Source organism: Hoplias malabaricus, chromosome 2 (assembly GCF_029633855.1).
Source record: "Hoplias malabaricus isolate fHopMal1 chromosome 2, fHopMal1.hap1, whole genome shotgun sequence".
Lineage (NCBI taxonomy): Eukaryota > Metazoa > Chordata > Actinopteri > Characiformes > Erythrinidae > Hoplias > Hoplias malabaricus.
The window spans coordinates 14,420,986-14,444,673 of record NC_089801.1 but is presented as its reverse complement, the minus strand read 5'-3'; the positions used below and the strand labels follow the sequence as shown (position 1 = coordinate 14,444,673).

General features: G+C 39.1%; 1 protein-coding gene across 3 annotated transcripts in view; it reads right to left on the bottom strand.

Moving 5' to 3' along the window:
* The window catches only part of tll1 (tolloid-like 1), a 65,947-nt gene that overhangs the window by 20,876 nt on the left and 21,383 nt on the right, over nt 1-23,688 (bottom strand). For all 3 annotated transcript variants that reach the window (XM_066658617.1, XM_066658618.1, XM_066658619.1), the window contains 11 exons: nt 23,570-23,680; nt 17,496-17,576; nt 16,382-16,576; nt 15,808-15,925; nt 7,946-8,124; nt 7,204-7,309; nt 6,879-7,003; nt 2,551-2,666; nt 1,901-2,003; nt 1,599-1,715; nt 954-1,099 (listed from right to left, as the gene is read on the bottom strand). In XM_066658617.1, the coding sequence (XP_066514714.1) occupies nt 954-1,099; nt 1,599-1,715; nt 1,901-2,003; nt 2,551-2,666; nt 6,879-7,003; nt 7,204-7,309; nt 7,946-8,124; nt 15,808-15,925; nt 16,382-16,576; nt 17,496-17,576; nt 23,570-23,680 (1,397 nt within the window). The remainder of the gene's footprint in view (nt 1-953; nt 1,100-1,598; nt 1,716-1,900; nt 2,004-2,550; nt 2,667-6,878; nt 7,004-7,203; nt 7,310-7,945; nt 8,125-15,807; nt 15,926-16,381; nt 16,577-17,495; nt 17,577-23,569; nt 23,681-23,688) is intronic.

The window sequence follows — 23,688 nt, the reverse complement described above, 5'->3', positions numbered from 1 at the left end:
TTTGAACACAGACATTCAGCTCTGCATACACAGTTTGCTATATTCTCCACAGAATAAGGAACTCTGGAGCAGCTACACATGACCTGAACTCACCATCCTCAATGTCAAGCTTTAGCAAGAATGGTATTCTCTAGAATGAACAAACCCAGTACGTTTGTGATGAGCTAAGAAATGTTCTTCACCAACTAAATCATCCAACATCAGTATCTAACCTTATTAATGTTATTAATGCTGAATACAAACAACTCCTCACTGTTCCAACAGCTCTGTACAGTCCTATCCATTAGTTAGTCCTCAACATATCACATATAGCCGGCATGTTTCCTTCAAGACATGTGAAAAGGTTAACTGAATCTTTTCAAATTGCTGCTAATGTAACATCATTGGAAAGCTGAAAATGCTTGGAAATCACTAATAATCATCAGCAACATGTTGAATGTGGGGATACGACACACCCAAATGTGGGGGGAATATTTTCACCCAAAAAATTGACTTTTTGCCAATATCCCAATAAAAAATTATAAATAAAATATATTTAACAGTCACTACATGGACACATATGCTCATAATATTAACCGTCACAGATGTGAGTTCAGGGAATATGAGGAACTTATCAAATCATGAGTGTGTGTATGTGAGAGAGAGAGAGAGAGAGAGAGAGAGAGAGAGAGAGAGAAAGAATATTGAGAAATGTGGTGACAAGGAAAAGCAAATGAAGAAATCAAAAATAGACAGAGGAAGATGAAAAACCAAGGGTAAAATAAAACATTTCTTATTGATTTTTCTCCTACAATTAATCATTGCCAGTTCCACACAAGCACATACTCATGAAGCCATTCACAGCTTCTTTTCAAACGCAATGCCACTGATGTTCAACATACAGTTGAGGAGGACACTAACTTTACCACAAAAAAGTGTGACTGTTTAAATTTTATCATTAAAAATGTTTGTACCTCGAAAGCCTGAAAGCTGAGGCCCACGTTGTAGCCCTCAGACACAGTGATCCTCCACACACACTCCTTCAACGGCCTGTAGTCATCAGGGTAGTTCGGAGACTGGATCTGACCTGAATCCTTATTGATGTCACCACCGCAGATAGCTACGGCACAGAGAGAGAGAGTGAGAGAGACGGAGGAAGTGATTAACACAAATAACCCACAAAAGACTCTCCTGAAGAAGCTGATCACTTGTAGCTAAGAACATCAAGTGGACAAATTATGTGGAAGTGATTGAATGAGAATTAATAATTGTGGTTATAGTCGTTAGCAGTGTGTACACTTTTACATTACATTCCTCATCTGTTTCCAGAATATCTTAATATTTTTGCCTTATTTGCTATTTGCTTTAAACCAATAGTATATGTATATAGTATATAGTATAGTATATTTTAATAAAGCATATAAATCTAATGCAAAACCCATATTTTATTCTGCGATTATATAATTATATTTCAATAGTTCTGTATTTTTACACAAGTTATTTTTCCAAGTCAGCACAAATAAATGAATTCATGGGTTTCTTTAACCCATGAACATGGATTTTTCATATTTCCAGAAGAGCTTTGTGAAATCAACTCACATCACAGGACCAAATCCCACCTTCATAAACAGCTGCAAAGCCTTTTCCCACCCAGTTACTGCTGCTGCGAAACTCAATCCACATCCGACTCTCAACGGAGATCAGCGTTTCTGGAACCTTATCACCGCAGAAACGGCCTGCACGCACACACACACACGCACACACACACACACACACACGCACACACACACATGCACACACATTCACAAATAAGCATTATACAAAAATATATATCAGAAATAGTAGCACATAATGAACCTGTGCTTTAAACATTATTAGTCATTTGAATGATGTTCATTTTTTTTTTATACTGAGACTGTACCTAGAAGAGGGGCTTTCCTCCAGTATCCGTCTCGCACCTCAATGTAGTCATACCAGCACAAGCTGCTCTTATACAAGTCCATTGTGGTGAAGTTGAGCACGATCTGAAGAAGCAGAACTAAAAGCTTTATAAAAGCTAATAAACACTTGGCAATGTTTAAAAACAGCTACACTGTGATATACAGAAGCATGTGAAAGTGATAACGCATGCATTATCATTTTAAATAAATGGTTGGGTGGATAAATTTTTGCCACAATTTTTGCCAGATTTAAACTTTTCAACACAGAACATATAAAATATTAATGTCATTAATTTTATATCTGTAATTAAGACGCTGTTTTGCCTCAGGGTAATAAACGTACTTCATTACTCTACAATGACATGATACATATTACAAGGATGTTGAAAGTATAAAATTAAATGAACCTAGAATATTTATTGTATTTTTAATTTCCTGCTGGCACAGTACAGCTTGGGGATGACGTTTCCTCATTATTCTACACACACATTATTCTTTTAATGAACTTTTGTTTTAATACTTGGGTCCATTTTAAGCCATATTAAATGTAAACATATTTGTAAAACTGTATACTTTAACGCATAACAAAACAGTGGCAATGGTAGAACTGATCAACTTTCTATGACATTACCTTCTCTCCAGGTGTGACGGAGATCCTCCAGACGCAGTGAGTGTATGATGGGTATCCATTTGGGTAACCAGGTGATGAGAAGTTCCCCGTTGAATCTTGTAATGTTTCACCACATGCTAAAAACACAAGGTAGATGTAGATGTGTACATAGGTAGATGTGTGAAGGGATGATATACAGCAGGAGGCATGAATGTGGGAATTACATACGCTTAATGATATTTTACTTGGAAAGCAATAGGCATATATTTAATTAATGTAGACATTTGTACAAAGCTGAATATGTATACACTCACTGTCAACCCAGAAAGAAGTGTTGGACTGCAATGATATTTGGACGAAGATAAAGGTTATGTGTGTTGTAAATTAATTTTTAATTTTTAATCAGTGCTTACTGAATGTCCACAATCATAGCAGTTAGGTGATTCTATGTATGTCAGACTATCTGTTGGTTCTCCCTCTCTGTGGTTTGTGTAGATCTCCCAGATCCTTCATGTGGCTGCTGCATGCCTCCTTCTATCCACTGGCCATCAGCAATGCTATGGTAATATCCACATGACCGGTATGGCACAATACCTCTATAAGACCATCCAGCTTCCCAGAGCCCTAAGATGTGACCCCTCTGAAATTCTTCCAACTGCAAATTGCTTTCAAACTCTTCTCCAAAGCAAACCTCGCTTGCAAAGAATGCTACCAAAACAACAGCACGAGTCAGAATGGTAAGCACGCACAACTGGACGATCTTATATAGTCAGTCAGATAGAAAAACAGTCCTTGCTTACGTCACATGTGCAGCCGAGCGTGGAACTTTTCCACGTGGAGTATGGAATTATTCGCATGTTTCACAATGTCAAACCTACCCACCAAGTTTCATTCCTGTGGCTTGATCCTTTCTGGGTGCAATAATTTTTTTTTTGTTGGACAATGACTATGTTATTATACATATTATACTGAATAACAAATGTGACATTATCAAACGTTTGGACTGGTACTGTATCACAAGGTAGTTACTACTGCAATACATTCTGCAAAACAAGTGGCATAGCAGCAGAGTGATATGGTTACATGCCATACTAAGCAAATCAGACACTCAAAACCAAAATAAGTATCTGCTCACCAACTAACCAGTTTCACATACACACACACACACACACACACACACACACATCCAGGAACAAAGGACAACTGTCTAATGAGACTTTAAAACCCACTCATCTCTGGGCAGGGAATTTGATGCTGTCTCTAAGACAAGATAACAATACCGCTAACACTGACCATATAAAAACTCCACCAACACCCCCACCCTACTTTCTGGGTTAACAGGACAGTGGGTGCATATGGAAGTGCTTATAGTGTCTGTTTCATGAGAAACAAAGGAGCAGTCACTGAGAGTTTCTCTGGTGCAAAATGTCTAGATTCTCCAAAGAAAGTCTGGTTTATCTGTTAAGCTGCAGGTGGTGGTTTGGTGGGAAAGAAAAGTGCAATGTGCATGTTCATACAGAGAATAATTTACACTTACACTACACCTTTAAAAAGCTGTTTCCTTAATGGAGATAATTCATGCTTATAATCAAAAAACAAGTTTTATAAATTCTGAGGATGTTTCTTCGCAATTTGCTAACTCTCAAGTCTGCCTTCATGCTGGAAACAGGTCTACAGTAAAACAAAAAAACAAGAAAGAAGTAAAGGTCTCTGTCCAAAATGCAGTGTTTCCTCTCTCTCTGCTCACGGCAGAAAAACTGCATCCATGTAGACAATAAAAAGAACTCCAAACATTGAAAAGCATGGAATGAGAAGAGGTTGTTGCTCTATTGCTGCTCAATAGGTGGGAAATAATTACTTTAATTACTTAAATGCAAACCAAAAGTTCTACAAAACTAAACAACTCGAGTTACAAATGTGTTTCTGTGGTAATTCAAACTTACAGACAAGTTAAACTACAGCCATGTGCACACATGCCTGTTCACCTTAAAATATGCAGAGATTCTGTATGTAAACAAACCAGAGAGAGCAGCAGTTCCCTGCAATCGTTGATGTTGAATTTAAGGGTTTTAAATACAGAGTGTCTAAGGAATTTATTTTAATGACCTATCCCATTACCTTAAGGCGCACTCTATGCCAACACAAGCACAGGCATTTTTGAAAAAGCTCCCTAGAAATACCCTGCCAGCAGGGTCTGAAGCATGCATGACCCTAAAGGCACCATGCCAAATGCCAAGCACCATCAAGAGGACACCAGTATTGAATTGTGAAGCAGGCTTTGAAGTGATGGAGAATTATACGTTTATGATCCTGATATGATCAACCAACATGTGAGGCCATGTCTACTTGACCTCACTGATGTTTTTGTAACAGACCTCCACAGTAATGTTCCAAAATCTAGTGTACATTTTCACATAAGACTAGAGACTGTTACTGCAGTAAAAATGGGCAACCTACAGATTAACCAATTTCATTTCGAACACGAGGAAAGGAGGCATCTAAACACTTTTGCTATGTATTGCATGTAAATGTTGTACATCTGATTTCTATTTGCCAAGGCTTTGTGTTAATCAAAGTGTAAGTTTGAATTAGATACAGCCAGTGAATGTAGGATGAGTGCTAACTAGTCAGCATTTTGCTAATATGCAGCTTCCGAGAGAGAGAGAGAGAGAGAGAGAGAGAGAGAGAGAGAGAGAGAGACAGACAGAGAGACAGAGAGAGAGAGATTACAGTCTTTTGCTTTGTAAGTGAACTAGGCCATTTCTCTCGACCTCCCCCCACCCCGTATCTGTCTCGCCCTTTCACACAAACACACAAAACCCTTTGTGGATTAATGGCCACCATTGCATAAAATGCAGTCATGAAAGAACATGGGCAGAAGACAAACACAAACCGTAAACACAAAAGACAAATTATGAGACTATGTATACTATGATGCCATCTGGGGTGCCAAAGTTGAATAAGGTCTGCCCTTTCTCCAAATCTCATTTTGTCTCTAGAACTTCTACGGTGGTGCAGCAGGTAGTGTCACAGTCACATAGCTCCAAGTCCTGCTCCGGGTGACTGTCTGTGAGGAGTTTAGTGTGTTCTCCCTGTGTCCGTGTGGGTTTCCTCTGGGTGCTCCAGTTTCCTCCCACGGTCCAAAAACACATTGGTAGGTGGATTGGAAACTCAAAAGTGTCTGTAAGTGTGAGTGTGTGTCACCCTATGAAGGACTGGCGCCTCCTCCAAGGTGTGTTCCTGCCTAATGATTCCGGGAAGGCTCCGGACACACCGTGACACCGTGAACTGCATAAGCGGTTACAGACAATGAATGATGATATATACATATATGGGATGTTAGGATATCCCTAACATCCCAGATGGAAACCTTTGGGATTTGAATATTACAATGAACAGGGTAAAGTGATTACGGAAAAGGAAAGGGTGAATGACCAATTGGGATGAAACAAAATTAATAGTAATAAAACTTGATTCAGAGATAACTCAGTAGTTAAACCTTCTGTGATACAGGGCACCACAGGCAGTGCTACTCTCACGCAGCTTCAGGGTCCTGGGGTTTTTAGTCTGTGAGTTTGGTGTATTCTCCGTGTCTGTGTGGGTGTCCTCTGGGTGTTCTAGCATCCTTTCCACAGTCAGAAACATATGCTGGTAGATGGATGGGCTACTCAAAAATGTTCATAGGTGTGAGTGTGTGAGTGACTGGGTGTGTGTGGTGCCCTGAGATGAACGGGGTGTGTTCCTGTCTTTGTGCTCAGTGTTATTAAAGGGATAAACCCTTTACAGAAAATTAATAAATGCATTTCTGACATATGAAGACAACGATGATATGCAAGTACCTAAATGTAGTAATAATATGTATTATAAATATGCAAAAAATATCTGAAAAATTAAACTTGTATAATAAGAAATGCTATATTAAGACCTAGAACCATTTATGTGGCCAAACCTATTTTCTATTTTCAATTTGTATGTTTACACACACCCACACACTTCTTGCCTTTATCTGGAGACCTTTTTCTTTGCCTATAAAGTGAGCTAATCTCTCAGCTTTTCATTCACACTTTCACTCATCTGTCTAAGTCTCTCTCCAGCTCTCTGTCTCTCATTTACTCAGCAGAGTGTCTGATCTAAAGGTGTTTTTGGCAGAAAGGAGAAATGCACACCTAATCACACACCTCATCACATATCTGCTGATACTCCCTAGTGCATACACACACACACACACACAAAGACCCACACACACATACACACGTGCTTCCATGCTTTGTGGGTACATCACATTAACTTACATTCATTTAATGGACACGTACCTCATACACACACACACACACACAAACTAAGATTACCTGGACATCTGTAGAGTTTCTTGGCCTGAGAAATATCCCCTTTACTGAGCCTTGTTCTCTGACCAATAGCAGGACGCACACCGTTCTCATCACGAGAGGGCAGGATAGTGTCCAGAAACATTCCCCTGAGAGAGAGAGAGAGAGAGAGAGAGAGAGACAGAGAGACAGAGAGAGACAGAGAGAGAGAAATAAAGAGGGTATTGTTTTACTGGTACTGGTGGTACTGTGTTTGCTGTGTTTACAGTACAAATGCTGAGACTGAAATATCGTCAGCAATTGTATGTGTGTGTGTGTGTGTGTGTGTGGGTTGAGCAGTGTTTCTCACCTGGAGAAAGTATTTCTGGCATAATGCATGATGCTGTCAAAGTCGTAAGGCTCTCCAAGTGAGTTCACCTCTCCAGGTTCCATTTTTAAGAAGTTATATTCTTGACCTAAACATGAGCACACAAGAATACTCACATGAGGAAAACATGGACCCCACCCCGCAAGTTGACAAGATTGGTTATTTAGGTTTGTGACTTATGAAACCCTGATCTTGTCTGTTTGTCACTGATACATCGCACTTTCAAATTCATGATGCTCAGCCATGGTGCTGACTAATTATTTTGGTCATGATATGGTTTCTTTAGAATTTGTAAGCTGTAAATAAAACTGCATATGGTACTGTTTAAATTGTGAATTCAATATGAAAATAAATACATTTATTAATTTGGGTGGGTAACTGTGGGTAATGTAGTACCTGTCTGGATGTTGAACAGTAAACTGTGGGTAATGTAGTACCTAGGTGGCTGTTGAGCAGTGAACTGTGAGTAATGTAGTACCTAGGTGGATGTTGAGCAGTGAACTGTGGGTAATGTAGTACCTAGGTGGATGTTGAGCAGTGAACTGTGGGTAATGTAGTACCTGGGTGGATGTTGAGCAGTGAACTGTGGGTAATGTAGTACCTGGGTGGATGTTGAGCAGTGAACTGTGGGTAATGTAGTACCTAGGTGGATGCTCAGCAGTGAACTGTGGGTAATGTAGTACCTAAAAGGTTGTTGAGCAGTGAATTGTGGGTAATGTAGTACCTGGCTGAATGTTGTCCCGGATGATGGTCACATGATCATCTCGGTCAGGTCGGGTGTGCTCATGCCAGAATCCGATCACGTGACCCAGCTCATGAACCACAATGCCAAACTTGTCGCAGTTTTTACCAATGGAGATGGCCTGTGGCCCGTTGCCACGGCGACCCACGTAGGAACAGCACCTATGATTGAAGGATTGATTATGAGCTTTGAATAATTACAGGGTTAATGAAGTCTTTAAATTCTTTACACATGAACTTTGGTTGAAATACTGGTTAAAGGTCTTAATATTTTTATCATGTTGGCATAAGATCATGTTTCTTAGACAGTCAAACAAACAGAGATAGATAGACATCTGGAAGATGGTGTATGGTGATATGGGTTGATGAATGGTGATGTTTTATGGTCATATGTGGAGGCATTTAGACTGAGGGCATGGCATATCTGAGTTAACATGGGTAGAGTTTTGTAGGGGAATTTTAGAGTAATACAGACTAATTCTTGGGTGGGGTGTTGTGATTAAAGGGCTGTAATTCTGGAAAATTCTGGAGAACTGCTGTTCACACATCAAAACTTACTCACTCTCTGGTTTGTTTTCATTCAGAAGCTTTTCATTTTTAAGGTGGAACAGTATGCTTAAGAAAAAAGCTGACTGTATGTTTTTGTGGTTGAAGTTTAACATGTCTGTAAGCATTTATTCACTTCTGAATTACCAGAGGAACATTTGGAACAAGAACAGAGCAATATCCTCAACACGTTTCATGTTTTTCAACATTCTGAGGTCTCTCCACCATCCAAACTCCTTCAGGTGCTATTTCTCAGCTGTGACTAAGCCAGCAATGCACTGAGAGAAAGCCTGGGCCATTTCAGGCTGATCCACTATGTTCATTTCCCATTTATCGAGCCAGGTCTGTGTAAAAACACTGGATCATTTTTCAAGCAAACTGACAGGAGAGCTAGTAAAAGTTGAGGAAACATTCTCTGAATCACATAGAAAGTGGCTTGGATTCAAATCGCAAACATGGCCGTTAAGATTAGGGTGTCATAGTGATAGCTAAGAATTTAAGGGTCATTTAAAAAGTAATATGGGGATACTCATGGGGAAGTGAATAACATTATCTCATTACAATGGCAAACGTCAACGTGTGGCTTGCCCATTTCCGAACACGTGCCCAATATATCCCACCACTTGACATGTGCCACTGTAACAAGATCATGAGTGCAAATCTTGTGGCTGATGAGAGTATAAAGTGTTTTCTAGGGTGAGTTAGGGAAATTTACGGTGGTCTGTTGATTTTTTTATGGTAATCTTGTGTGATGATTTATAGTGTGATCTGTAATTGTGCCTAGAAAGCTTTTTAAGTCGTGTTAGAGTGATCTAAGGAGAGTGGATTTTAGAGCGGTTTATATAGGGATATTCGGGGTGATGTTTATAGTGGTCTAGGGTTACATGGTGTGATGTGGCGATTTGTAGGGTGATGTGGGGTGATCTGCGATTGCTGTGACAAAGCCCATGAGGTGAATAGCAGCTTTCACAGTGTGAGGGGATTTAGCCTGCTTACTTCTGACCCCATGCCAACACAACAAATCACGAGAGAGAGAGCAAGAGAGAGGTGGGTGTGTGTGAGAAAAAATGAGAGAGAGAAAGAAAGAGAAAGAATTTCTGGAATTCATTTTCCATTTATAGTTAAAATCAGATCAGCTCTATTTACCTTCTCTCACACCCATACACACACAAACTCAGTTACAGCCATTGGGCAATATTACTTCAAGACACAGAACTTTAGGGTGCCACAAGTCACATCATATTAACCATAATCACCCTCTCTTACAAGAATGTACCTTTGTGAACACAAATATGTGTATATGGGGTGCAGCTAATCAGTTCATAACTCTGTATTAAGTAGGTTAATATATCTGGCACCTGGCTGCTCTTGTGGCCGCCTTGGCCCTGTGTTGTAATTAGAGTTTGGTGGTACAAGCCTGCAAAGCTGATTATTATAATCAGCAATGTTACCGTGACTGGGCCAGGGAAGAACTGTGCCTAGTTTCCCTTGCCTGCACATCACCTCTCAATACATAATGCACAGTTCTGAAAGAACGAATCATTTCTTTACAGAATGGTGCACTCTAAAACCCTGAACACACAGATCAAACATTCTAATGATGGCAGTTGTTTTAAGATGTTTTGTAAAACTACTGTCAGTGGCCACGGACCAAACAAAACTGAAGAAAATGGCAGGTCTTTTACTGGAAAAATTGGTGATTGAGGAAAACATTGAGACACTTGCATTGAGAGTTCTTGCTGTAGCTGAAGTGTGATTTGAAATCTTAAGTAACTGATTAGTAAAGACTGATAGAGGATAACATTCCTCAGTATTAAACCACAACCTTTTCAATAGCTTTCATTCTGCTGTTTTGATTTGAGAACTCTGTTTTTTCTTCCCAAATACCTGCCAAGACATCCTCTCTTTTGACCATCCAACAAGATGCCATTATAAAAGACTTTGCACAGGAAAAACAAGCTAAAATGCAGAGTCAGTTAACTGTTCGCTATGTTAACCGGGGAAGCACAGCTGATTTTCAGCAGGAGCGCAGCTGAACGTGGAAATGTCTGTTCTAAGTCATGGCCAACTGCTCATGACATCTTCATCAAACACAAACAAACATGAGTTCAACATGTCGAATTCGTCCAAACATTTTTGGACAAACAGCCAGAGCACACTGACCAGACAAACATGAAAGAACACAAAAAGAAAAAAAAACCCACAAATGTTCGGTTGGTGTGCCATTGCTGTTTGTTCATGTGTGTCTGGAAATATTTGGTCAGATTTGACATACTTAAGAACACCTGTTTGTCCTACATTTGCCTGAAATGAGCAGCATTATTACAAGTTTTCCTCTTTCGCTGAATTCACAATTTCTAGTCTCCTAGCAAAGCTTTGGAACATTGCTGTGAGCTGTTAAAAACATACTTCCACTGCACCACAGCACAATGTTGGTGGGCTTTTTTGTCCTCTGGTCATTGGTTGTCAGTGGACATCAATTTTGTGCAGCTGCTACACTTGCTAATAAGAAACTAAAAAAAAACGTACATTATTTTTTACTGGTTACTGAGGTCGGGGTAACAAAGTTTACAAATAGTGCATGCACACCGAAAGTGACAAGCGACACAGCAACATTCGTTTAGAATAAGCAACACTGGGCGACGTTGAGCGAGGTGACCATGAGCAACACGAAGCGGGCAAATTCAGCAACACGATGAAGTTTAGCTCCGCTTAACTTTATGCAAATGCGGCAGCAACTACCATTCAAAAGTCAGAACTGCTCCACTCACTTTGATTCCTAATGAACATTTGTTGCTTTCTCAAAATAAAAAAGAACCATAATTGCTGTGTCTAGACTTGTGTAAAGTTCCATTATACAGTATGTTTTGTTGTTTATTACAACTGAAAGTGTAATTAATATGTGTTCTGAATGTTTAAATAGAGCTAGTTTTTTTTTTTTTTTTGATAGATTACATTATGCCAACATTACAGTTGACATTTAAGTTAGCTATAAATAATGTTCAGTGATTGTTACAAAAATAATATAAACATAGGATAGGTTTGTAATTTCAGTTATATTTTTATTATAAAATGAGGTTCTGACAAAAGATTATGTCAGGGTTGTGATCCTTTTGTGAATAAATAAAGCCTGCTTATACAGTGGGTGCTGTTCCTTTAAAAATGTGGTTTGCTTGGTGATTCAATTCAGTCCAGCACTGCCTGCCTGCGCCTTGCTTGACACGCCCACCAGCGACATATCACCTGCTGCACAGGCGACGCTTAGCGATTTTATTGATTTTTAACAACAGAGGCTCTATTCTCTTTATTACAGATCAGAGAAGCATCACAACACTATTGAAGTGGCAAATGTAAGGTTTAAAATACTGCCGTGTTGCTTTAAATATTGGCACTTGCATATAGAATTATATGTGAAAGTTTGCACATACTTATACTGTATCATGCACACGTTTTTGACACAGTATGTGAGTGTGTGTTTTTGAAAGACAGTTCAGAACATAGTGTGATGTGAGCCTAAGCCTTATTTTGTCTACTTGTTCACACATTGTGTTCACTCACACATTCACTTACACACTCGCATCTGCAGACACCTACCAACGTGTGTTCTTGGACTGTGGGAGGAAACCCATGCAGACAGGGGGAGAACACACCAAACAGACAATCACCTGGAGCGGGACTTGAAACCACTTGAACTTAGAAAAAGGAAAAACCTTCTTAACTTTCAATGGACGGGAATGTAAAACGATTTTATTCAGAGTAATTTCTATTCCGAGCATTTCTATTGGTTCATTAATCATGAAATTTCCACACGATGACGGACAGCTGCAGTGTTCAAATGATGTAGTAAACTAAATATAGACAAAAATGGAGATTTTCAATTGGCCAGCGATGATATGCCAATGCAAATCATAAACATGTGCACATGTGCAAGTGTCACTAACACAGAGAAAGGTCAAGTTAGTCAATCAGGGTTTGAGATACACGTTCAACTTGCCGTCTGTGCTTAAGAGTGTCTCAGACAAACATGTACACACACACACACACACACACACACACACACACATGGTCGTAATCTCTACTTCAGTCAGGACGCTATTTATATCATGGATTAGAACACCTTAATCCCTCATTTCATGGCCAATGGCAGCAGTGCGCACACACACACACACACACACACACACACGCACACACACGCACACACACTCTTCCCCTCCTGCTTTCTCACAGTGACCAGTAAGCTATTAAACAGGTAAACATAAACAAAGCTAAAGACAAACATTCTCTTCAACATATAAAACAAGCAAGCAGGAGCAAACTAGGCACCGTGGTGAGAAGTGTGATTTTTACTGTAATGGTTCAGTATATACACTGACCAGCCATAACATTAAAACCACAGTAAACTGATTCATATTGTGTTGGTCTTCGTCATGCTGCCAAAACAGCTCTGACCCACTGAGACATGGAATCCACAAGACATTTGAATGTGTCCTGTATCTCTGATCTTTTAAATCCTATAGATTGTGAGGTGGACTTCCATGAATCAGAATCGTTTTTTCTGCACATCCTAAAGATACTCGTACTGATTGAGATCTGGGGAATTTGTGTGGCAGGGCGCATTATCCTACTGCAGTAGACCACTTCTATTAGAGGATAATTTTGACGTGAAGGGGTGTACTTGCATGCAGCAATGTTTAGCCAGGTTGTATGAGTCAAAGTAACATCCAGGACTCAGTAAAAAATTGACCAGGGCATTACACTGCCTCCACTGGCTTTCGTTTTTTTCCCATAGTGCCATTACTTCCAAAAGAAAACCTTGCTCTCTTGTATAGCCTACTCCTTGACAAACGACACTGTAACAAGGTCAATACTGTTCACATCACCTGTCCATGTTGTGGCTGATCTGTGTATATTCATATTGTAGTACTGTAGTAAAGCCATCAGCTGCTTTTTACTGAGGAGATATGATTTGGAATTTATCCATCCATAAGCAAAGGCTGTCGATCACTAGCTTCAATTGCTGTGGTATAGATTTCTTGTGTCATCCAGATATGTGTGTCTCAGCAGGTTTACATTTGACTGACGTGTGATTATAATAGCTATGGATAACATTACATAATGTCTCTCACACTTAATCTTTGGGTCACTGATGGCTACATTCTAATTTATTGAGCCTTATGGAGTTATTACCAGCACGCTGCTACACAAATTTATTCACATTCACTATCAGTAACCGCTTCTCCAGTTCAGGGTCACGGTGGGTCCGGAGCCTACCCGGAATCACTGGGCACAAGCAGGAACACACCCTGGAGGGGGCGCCAGTCCTGTCACAGGGCGACACACACTCACATTCACACCTATGGACAATTTTGAGTCGCCAATCCACCTACCAATGTGTGTTTTTGGACCGTGGGAGGAAACCCACGCAGACACAGGGAGAACACACCAAACTCCAGGTCCCTGGAGCTGGGTGACTACACAAACAATAACAGCTGCAGAAATGAAAAATAATTCATAGAAAGTTATAACCTGATCCTTTTATGGAAAAATTTGACATAAATTAAAAGTACACTATGTCCCAATATTTGAAGATACTACTTATAGTTATGATATAACACAACTACTAAAAGTTGCACCCATTGTGGGCACAGATATATAACTGGGCTATGTGCATTAGGCCTGTCACAATAGCAAATTCTGGGTGATATATTGATCCAGAAATAATTGTGATAAATAGTAGTGTAGAATGATCCAAGACCATTGTATGCCACAGTTTATAATGATGATATAATGGAATAATAATGCAATTTAATAACATAAACCCTAATGTCCATAGCAAAGCATTGAGCTGAGGAACAGTCGAATTGCCCTCCATCCAGAGAATGGAATGATGGAGATCATACTACTATTACTACTGGAATAAGTCTTATGGGGATTATTATCCAGAACTTATCACCCAACAATCAGTACCTATTCTTATATCTTCATACAATAAAAACAACCACAACAATGTAGCAGCATCTTGTGTAAATCCTCCCTTTGCAAAACTGTAAGGATTCTTTCACCTCTCATATCTCATTATCTCTCTCTATCTCTGTCTCTCTCTCTGTCTCTCTTTCTCTCTCTCATTACCATGTCAGCTTGTTAGGATGCCATTCCACAGAACAATGGCTGGCCAGTGCACCATGGTGACGAGGCAGGAAGGAAAGCAAAGCTGACTGTAGTAAAGTTGTCTCCTCTGACACACACACTTTGTTTTAAAAACACACACATCGCAGGATGTACACATAACAATGAGAGGTGAATGAGTAAGGAAGTAAATGTGTGTATGGGAGAGTATGTGTGTGTGTGTGTGTGCTCATTTAGACCTCTAGGACTGTTTTCCAGGGCCAATGACCCTCAATTGAGTTCCTATATAGAGATGTACTACAGGGGTGTATACATGGGCCTTCTCTAATTGTCTCCATTTTATATGGAATTGATCAAATTCTTATTATTAGCAGCATTATTATCACAACTGATGCAATCATCAGAATTATGCTACATGGCTGAAAGTGTGTGGGCACCCACCCATCCAACGTTTCTCTGAAAGCAAGGACAATATACAGGCAGTGTGTCCTCCATTGCTGCAGTAACAGCTTCTGCTCTTATGAGAATTTACAATAGACACTGAACAATTTCTGTGAAGATATGATTTCATTAAGCCACAAGAACAGTCACTCGTGTTGTATTGCTAATCCTGGATCACAGAGCCATTCCAGCTCATCCAAAGGTAGTAGATGGTGCGCCATCATTTCAGAGAAACACATTTATGTGGCTGAATGTACTCAGAATATGGAATGTCAACATTTTATTGAATAATAAATTTCAATACATTTAAGCCTAAAATGTGAAGTGCACTATTTTTATTTCTGTATTAAAAGGTTTTAATGCTTTTTTTGGCCTAGTCATTTAATTATTTATTTATAATGAAGCATAACAAAATGATACAATAGCCAGCTGTACAACATTTTTCTTCTCTTTTTCCCCACTCCACACCCGTCCATAAGTAACAAATGAAGTAATTAGTAGGAATTAGTAATTTTTGAATAAATAGATCAAATAGGAGTTTAAACGAGTGAATCCTCTAATCGGTATTTAAATATAGTAACTAATATAAACAGTAATAAAAGTAAAAACAAAATGCTTTAATGCTTTAATGCTTTACTATATAAAGTCAAACCTATTGATTTAGACTCAGACAAACACAAACACACACACACACACACACACACACACACACACACACACATACGGTCTCACCCGCAGGGTCTGTAAGTGAAGACGATGTAGCTCTCTTCGTCAGTTTTCTCGATGAAGGTCACACATGTCTGTTTCTCCCAATGTCTCATGGCCTGCTTAAACATCGCCCTTTGACTGCCTGAGGAACACACACACACACACACACACACACACATTCATTTTTAGTATTTATTACAGTTACTTTAATAATGAACAAGCCCTGTGTCTTGACATTTCTAAAAATAATGTCATTCAGTCTAAAATAGTTATGATAAACCAACTATTATAATAAATTATTAGAATTATCTTAATTCAGATTTTCTCTGTGGTCCTAAGCTGAATAGTTCATCAAGTGCAGATTGTAAACGTTCAACCAACAGCACATTAGAGTGTGTCCACATAAGAGAAGACAATTTATTATGATTTGGACATGAAGTGTATTTGTCATTGAGTTTACTCTTGTTTTGCATCAAGGAAAAACATCCTTTTGCAGTTTTCCCATGTGTTTGTCATTGTTTCACATCTAAACAAATGGGAAAAAATGCAAGCAATTCAAAGACAGAAACCAACCCGTGGACACACACAGGGCACTCACCAGTGAAGTTTCCTCCTATAACATAAGGGATCACGCCCCCCGGCCAAATTCGCTCTGCTCTGGAGGTGGCAGCTCTCGGGACTCGAGATTTCCCCCCTCTACTCCATTTCCCCCTATCCCCAGTACCCCCATTCCCCCAACTCTGTGGGCCAGTCCGCAAAGTCTCCTCCTTACTAGAGTTCTTTGACGAGGAATCTACAGACACACAGAGAAAAAAATAAGTGAAAGTAGAATACAGAACGAAAGAAACATATTGGCAGGAAACTTGAGGTCCCATGAATTGATCAGAGTAATTGTTGGATCCATTTTATATGGTTTGTTTATGTTTAGATGTAACATGTCCTCTGTATGCACTCCAAAAATGTTAACATTTATCTATAAGGTGTTTTAGCATATAATTTTTTGGGGATTCTTTAATAAAGTGGCTATATCTTTTATCATTCATGTTCAGCAGGGTACAGTCATGCTCTTGTTCACCAAACTCTCATATTTAGACTGTGCCTAAATAAGGATTTGACACTTTCCTTTTCCAAACTGTGGCTAAAAGCAATTTCAGAAAGAATAAATAAAATAAGAGATAAAATAAAGCCAGTGCATTTCTCAACAGTGTGTTTTGGCAACTGATGTTTCACTTCTGAAATATTATCAAACCGAATGGCACAATTTCAGCAGCTTTCCATAAGAAAACATGCTAATGCCTTACAAACAAAAAGGGAAAAAATATTTAACTCTCGAAATGAAAGTATTTATTTGGGGTGGAATGGGCTGCCAACTTGGAAGCCACCACGAAAAGCAAAAACTGACTGTTTGTGGAGGTAAAATGTATAAAATGAATATATATGGAAAGGTCCTTTTTGAATGTTTTGGCTATGGATTCAGGTATTTGGTTCACAAGCAACAATCTGGCTGTACTCTTAGCAGCTGTGCTTTCTGAAGCTCTTTCAGGGTGTGTATGAATCCTATAACAGCTAAATGCCAAGTGGTCTAGTTAGAGATCAGCAGATATTAAAATCAAACACCTCTTGCCGCTGCAAATATGCAGAAGAATTAAGTGAGTAAAGGTCAGAGAGGAACTGACACGTCCATGTTGAAAAAGGGGCAAGAGGGAACTTACCAAGTCCCAGTCTTCGTATTCTCTCTAGAAGGAGGTATAATGAGCTTGGCTTTTTAGTGGAGTCATGCTCTCCTAATCCACCTGAGAGAGGAGGAGAGAGAGGATGGAAGGAAGAACAAAAGAAGGAAGGAAAATATGTACATTGCCCATGGTATAAGGATCCTTCAAAGTCAAAAATTAATATATGGTTATAGAGTGCTATCTTGAGAACACTATAATATTGCATTCTGCATTATTATTTATTACATAACAACACAATAATATTCATCATACAATATTGGTTACACTTAGTATAGTTTAATATAATATTAGCGTGCAACATTTTGAAATTATTAATGCTCTCAACAGACAGCAAAAGGTGAGACATTCCTCTTTGTGTGTGTCTGTATGTGTCTAAGCTCTGTGCCATCTTTACTTTTTCCTCTCTGTCCATTCATCATGTCCATCCACTCTTTCTCTGTTTCTGTGACTTGTGGCCTCTCTCTCTCTCTCTCTCTCTCTCTCTCACACACACACACACACACACACACACACACATAGACAGACTTTCTCTCTCACGTGTCTTTTTCACTTTTTTGTTTTGGTCTCATGTCAATTCTCTCTCAAACACACTCTCTCCTCTCTCTAAATCAGTCTCTCACATACACACTAAGACTCTCTCACCATATCACCCTCTTTATCTTACTCTCTCTCACTCTCACTCTCACTCTCTCTCACTCTCTCTCTGGAATGTCAAAGTGGACAGGAAAGTCAGGAACAAACAAAACAGCATAGTCGAAGGCGCAGGAAAAGGCTGACACACACACACACACACACACACACACACACACACACACACACACACACACACAAACCCTACTACTCTGTGTGAGAACCAATAACCATCTGTTCGTCTGATATTAAAGTTCCACTTGTTGATCTGTATTACCAGAAATACCATCAATAAACAGAAAAACATTTATGTCTTTCTAAGGAAACCACACTTATTTGAGGTATTTCTTTTGTGTAAATCAGAGAATGCTGAACATGCAGTCAAATCTTAGGAGAAAAGCAAGCCTTTGTCTTTCCACTTCGAGCTGAATTTTAAAGTAAAACCCTGATAGGCACCCTGTACTAACTGAGAGTCCGATTCTATGTGAGAATGATACAATATGGAGGGTAAAGAATTACATCATTTGTTAATATTTTAACGTTTTTTTTTAACAATTTAATCGAATATCATAATTCATAGAAATGCTCCAAAGTTGCTATTTAAGAAAGAAAAAACAACTCAAGAAATGTAACACCTGAAATTAGCGATGCCCCGATGAAGTTTTTTTTTTCTCCCGATTCTGATCCAAGTCTTTTAATATTGAGTATTGAGTGTCTCTGCCGATACAGGGTCCTGATCCGATACGTATCACAGTGCACACTTCAAGTAAATTATAGTTTTTATAATCAGCCCAGTGTATCTGCTTGACACTGAATATCTCACATTAAGAGAGAAGTTGCCTGCACCCAAGCTGCTGCTTATAATTATTATTTCTTTTCTTTTTTTATAACAAAGTAAACAAAAGGTGTCTTTGCAAACAGCTCATATACATTCCACCTAGTGCAGTATTGCAGCAGTAAGAATAGAACATTTCAAAACCAGTAATATAACCCCAGTACCAAAGTGCTTGAGCAGCCTAATATTCACAGTCATATCAAATAAAACCACAATTCCTCTCAGTCTTCTATGAAATGACAAATACAAGAAGTGGAGACGTTATGACGCCTGACTACGCTGTCCAGCATTGTTAGATCACAACAACATTTACACAGCGTGCTACGTTTTAGAAACACGGGTGCTGGAGGGAATATTCACATTGGTCACTACCAGATCGAGAAAGAGAAGGAGGGAGTGTGAGCTTGCCATCTAGAGGAAACAGAGGATCAAACTTAAGACTGAGCTCAATGAAGCTAAAACAGATCAGTAAAATAATGCTGTGACCAGCCCTGATACTGATCTTTGAGGTTGGATTGGGACATCCCCAGATGAATTCTTGCATAACTGCAATGGCCATTTACAGTTTCAAAGTAAAATACTGTTTAGCTAGACCTACAATCTTCGTACTAGTCTGGGACTAATTAACCCTGCATGTTTCATATCACAGTTATTTCTTAGTCACATAATTTGAATACATCCAGTGTCAAACATCAAGTGATGGTTTATGGGTTTGTTAATAAATGTGCAGTATTCTGCATTGCTGAAAAAATCTGCAAACCCTTCCGTTGCTCATGGCAGACAAACATTGTTCTGATGGACCATGTCAGCAGGTCAAAGGGAATCTCTTCTTGCTAGAATGTGATGAAGAGTAAATCAAGGACTCCACCTCCTCCTGTGAAGTGCATTCCTCATCTCCCTTGGAGTCAACTGCAGCCTCAGTTCATTTCTGCTCTCTATTTTACACTGACTGCGTTTAGCCTGACAGTAGATTATGAGCTGGGCTTAACGCAGGAATGTACATATGGGCAAGGCTTGCTCACACACACACACACACACACACACACACACACACACACACACACACACAAACACTCACACCCACACACTTAATATATGTTCTTAATATATATTAAAAATAACCTTAGCAAAATAAGAGAAAGAGGTATTATTTAAAAAAACGTGCTCCTTGGAGACTCAAAACTGGATTCACAACCCAGATACATGATACTAGTCTCAGAGCCTTGGCTCCACAGAGTCTCAAGACTCACTCTCATCTGTGCCACAGACACCCAAGACTCCACTGGAATTTGATCCCCAGGGACTCAAAACACAATGCAGACTCACACCTCACAAACACATAACTCAATTCAAACTCAAAAACAAAGACTAAAAACTCAGTTGAAGCCCCAACCCAAAAAAAGACTCATACTCAATTCAAACTCAAACCACAAAGACTCAAACTCAATTCAAACTCAAACCACAAAGACTCAAACTCAATTCAAACTCAAATAACAGAGACTCAAACTCAATTCAAACTCAAACCACAGAGACTCATACTCAATTCAAACTCAAACCACAGAGACACATACTCAATTCAAACTCAAACCACAGAGACACATACTCAATTCAAACTCAAACCACAGAGACTCAAACTCAATTCAAACTCAAACCACAGAGACACATACTCAATTCAAACTCAAACCACAGAGACACATACTCAATTCAAACTCAAATCACAAATACTCAAACTCAATTCAAACTCAAACCACAGAGACTCATACTCAATTCAAACTCAAACCACAGAGACACATACTCAATTCAAACTCAAACCACAGAAACTCAAACTCAATTCAAACTCAAACCACAAAGACTCAAACTCAATTCAAACTCAAACCACAGAGACTCATACTCAATTCAAACTCAAACCACAGAGACACAAAACTCAATTCAAACTCAAACCACAGAGACACATACTCAATTCAAACTCAAACCACAGAGACTCAAACTCAATTCAAACTCACACCACAATGACTCAAAACTCAATTCAAACTCAAACCACAAAGACTCATACTCAATTCAAACTCAAACCACAGAGACTCAAACTCAATTCAAACTCAAACCACAAAAACTCAAAACTCAATTCAAACTCAAACCACAAAGACTCATACTCAATTCAAACTCAAACCACAGAGACTCAAAACTCAATTCAAACTCATTCCACAGACTCAAACTCAATTCAAACTCATACCACAGACACTCAAAACTCAATTCAAACTCAAACCACAGAGACTCAAAACTCAATTCAAACTCATACCACAGACTCAAACTCAATTCAAACTCATACCACAGAGACTCAAAACTCAATTCAAACTCAAACCACAAAGACTCAAAGCTCAATCCAAACTCATACCACAGAGACTCATACTCAATTCAAGCTCAAACCACAAAGATTGAATCATAAACCATTTCTGCTGACTCAGACTCACAATTCAGAAAATGTGCTCAGGGATATGTTGTATCAATTGAAAAGTACATAGAAAATATAGGATGCTGGTTATCATTGCACACTTCCGATATTGGTGCATATCCAATACACACACACACACACACAGATATACTTTGGCACTGGCCAGGGGAGTTATGAGAAGGAGGATGAACAGTGAGGGAGGATGTTATTCTAGACAACGTCCGTCTGACTTCACTTAACACACACATTTTCGTGCTTTCCTTTCTCTCTGTACACTCACAATTCTTGGCCCTGGAAAACACATACAAACACACAGTCACAGACACACACACACTCACACACACACAGAGTCACAAAACACACGGCTCGGTTGCTGATGCTGCTGTGGAGGTGAGACGGCAGCATTTATCAAGTCTAATCGCCTGGAGCATTAACCTCCCCAGATATCAACTCCCAACCTGTAATCAACTAAATATTATCTACCACATTACTCAAGCCCTCTAATCCCTTTATATCTCCACATATGCCTCATGACTCAATATGAAGTACACACAAACCCAGCTCATCCATCAAATTCTCACAGCTCCGTTTCTTAGGAAACTCTCAAGAAAAACTGATACACAAACACACCAGACTTGTGTAATATTACTCAAACTCTCCCCCCAAAAATAGGTATTGTATTTATAACTTATTAAAAAGGAAAAACTTATTTTAATAATGAAAGTTAAAAAGGCTTGCAATCACAAACTGAAAGTTTAAAAATCTCTGTTTTTAATAATATAAAACCTACTTGAATACAGAGATATAGAATGATTTATATTTGCTTAATAAATTCTAACACACGTTTTGAATTGAGGCAACCCTTTGACTTAAAAAAATAAAGTAAATTCAAAGAGTCTTTTTTTAGTTAACTATTTACATATTTGAGGCTATCATAGATATTCCTCCTGGTGTTCTGGACCATTACATACAGGGAATGGTTTAGTCATGCTCCAGATTCTTCTTGGCTCTGCCATTTTGACTCCTAAAAACCCCTTTTTTGTCCCTTAGGACTTTTGAGTCATTTGGAACGACTCTCTTATTAACTCATTCAATATATAGCATTTGCTACATAGTGAACTGAATGGAGGACGACCAAAGACTTTTCGGACTCTACCTTTGGAAACACCGCTTCATAAAAGAGCAACAAACTTTGTTGTGTGACTTCACCAGCCTGGCTGGGTTGTGTGTTCGAGTCCACGCTGGACAGATTTCCATTCCTAGAAGTGAGCATGAGACCAGAGGCCAAATTCATCCACAGCTGAAGTGCCATTGAGCAAGGCATCTAACCTCTAAACTGCTTCCCAAAACTACAGCTTCAATATCATTGTGATGCTCCACTGAGCAGTAATGGGAGAACTGAATCTCTGTCTCTGCGCTGGGCTCTTAACTGCAGAAACTGTACTATGTCATTTTTGAAGGACCACCCCCGTTTCCCATTGATTTCAGTATACTGCAGTAAAATGTACATTGGGGGGAGCCCTCGGCGCTAAAAAACTAAATCTTACCCAGTGATCTATTTACTTTTGTAGAAAAACTGATGTCTTGGGCCATCTGGGTATTCCTGGCTCTCTGAGATACTTCTTCTTCGTTAGTGAGACACTACATTATGTTAGTAGGAAATTACATACATCTATACACTACATTTTGTGATGTGTTATGGGTTTTGGATAGTGAACTACATAAGGAGTGAAATGTACCTTGAAATTTAGAACAACAATACAAAATGGCTGACACTGCTCATATAATATGGAGCAATTTCGAATTCAGGTCTGATTGGCAAAGTCTCTGTTTAGGTATTCTGAGGCTCGTTATCATCTTGATTCCTGTTTTTGAACCCTTGTTTGTTTCTGGGTTGTGAGTATGGGTTTGCCTACATTACATGACTGCCTATCTTCCTACCCCTGCCTCTCCTGACTATGATTGTGAGATAAATCCCATTAAAATCACTTAATTTTTGAAGTAAAATAAACATTCTATGCCTTGTCAGCCATAAATGAGAGGGATGGCAGGCAATGTCAATATTGATGTATTTATAAAGCACATTTAAAAACAACAAATACAGTATTAAAATGGATTGTGAAGATACTGGCATCATACCTGATGTGTGACCGTGCCTCTGGTGTGTGTGCTGTGCCAGGTCTATCGTCCTATCGACCTGAAACATTTTCAGATCTTCCTCGTCCAAGGCAATGTCCCCCCAAAAGACCGCTAGAGAG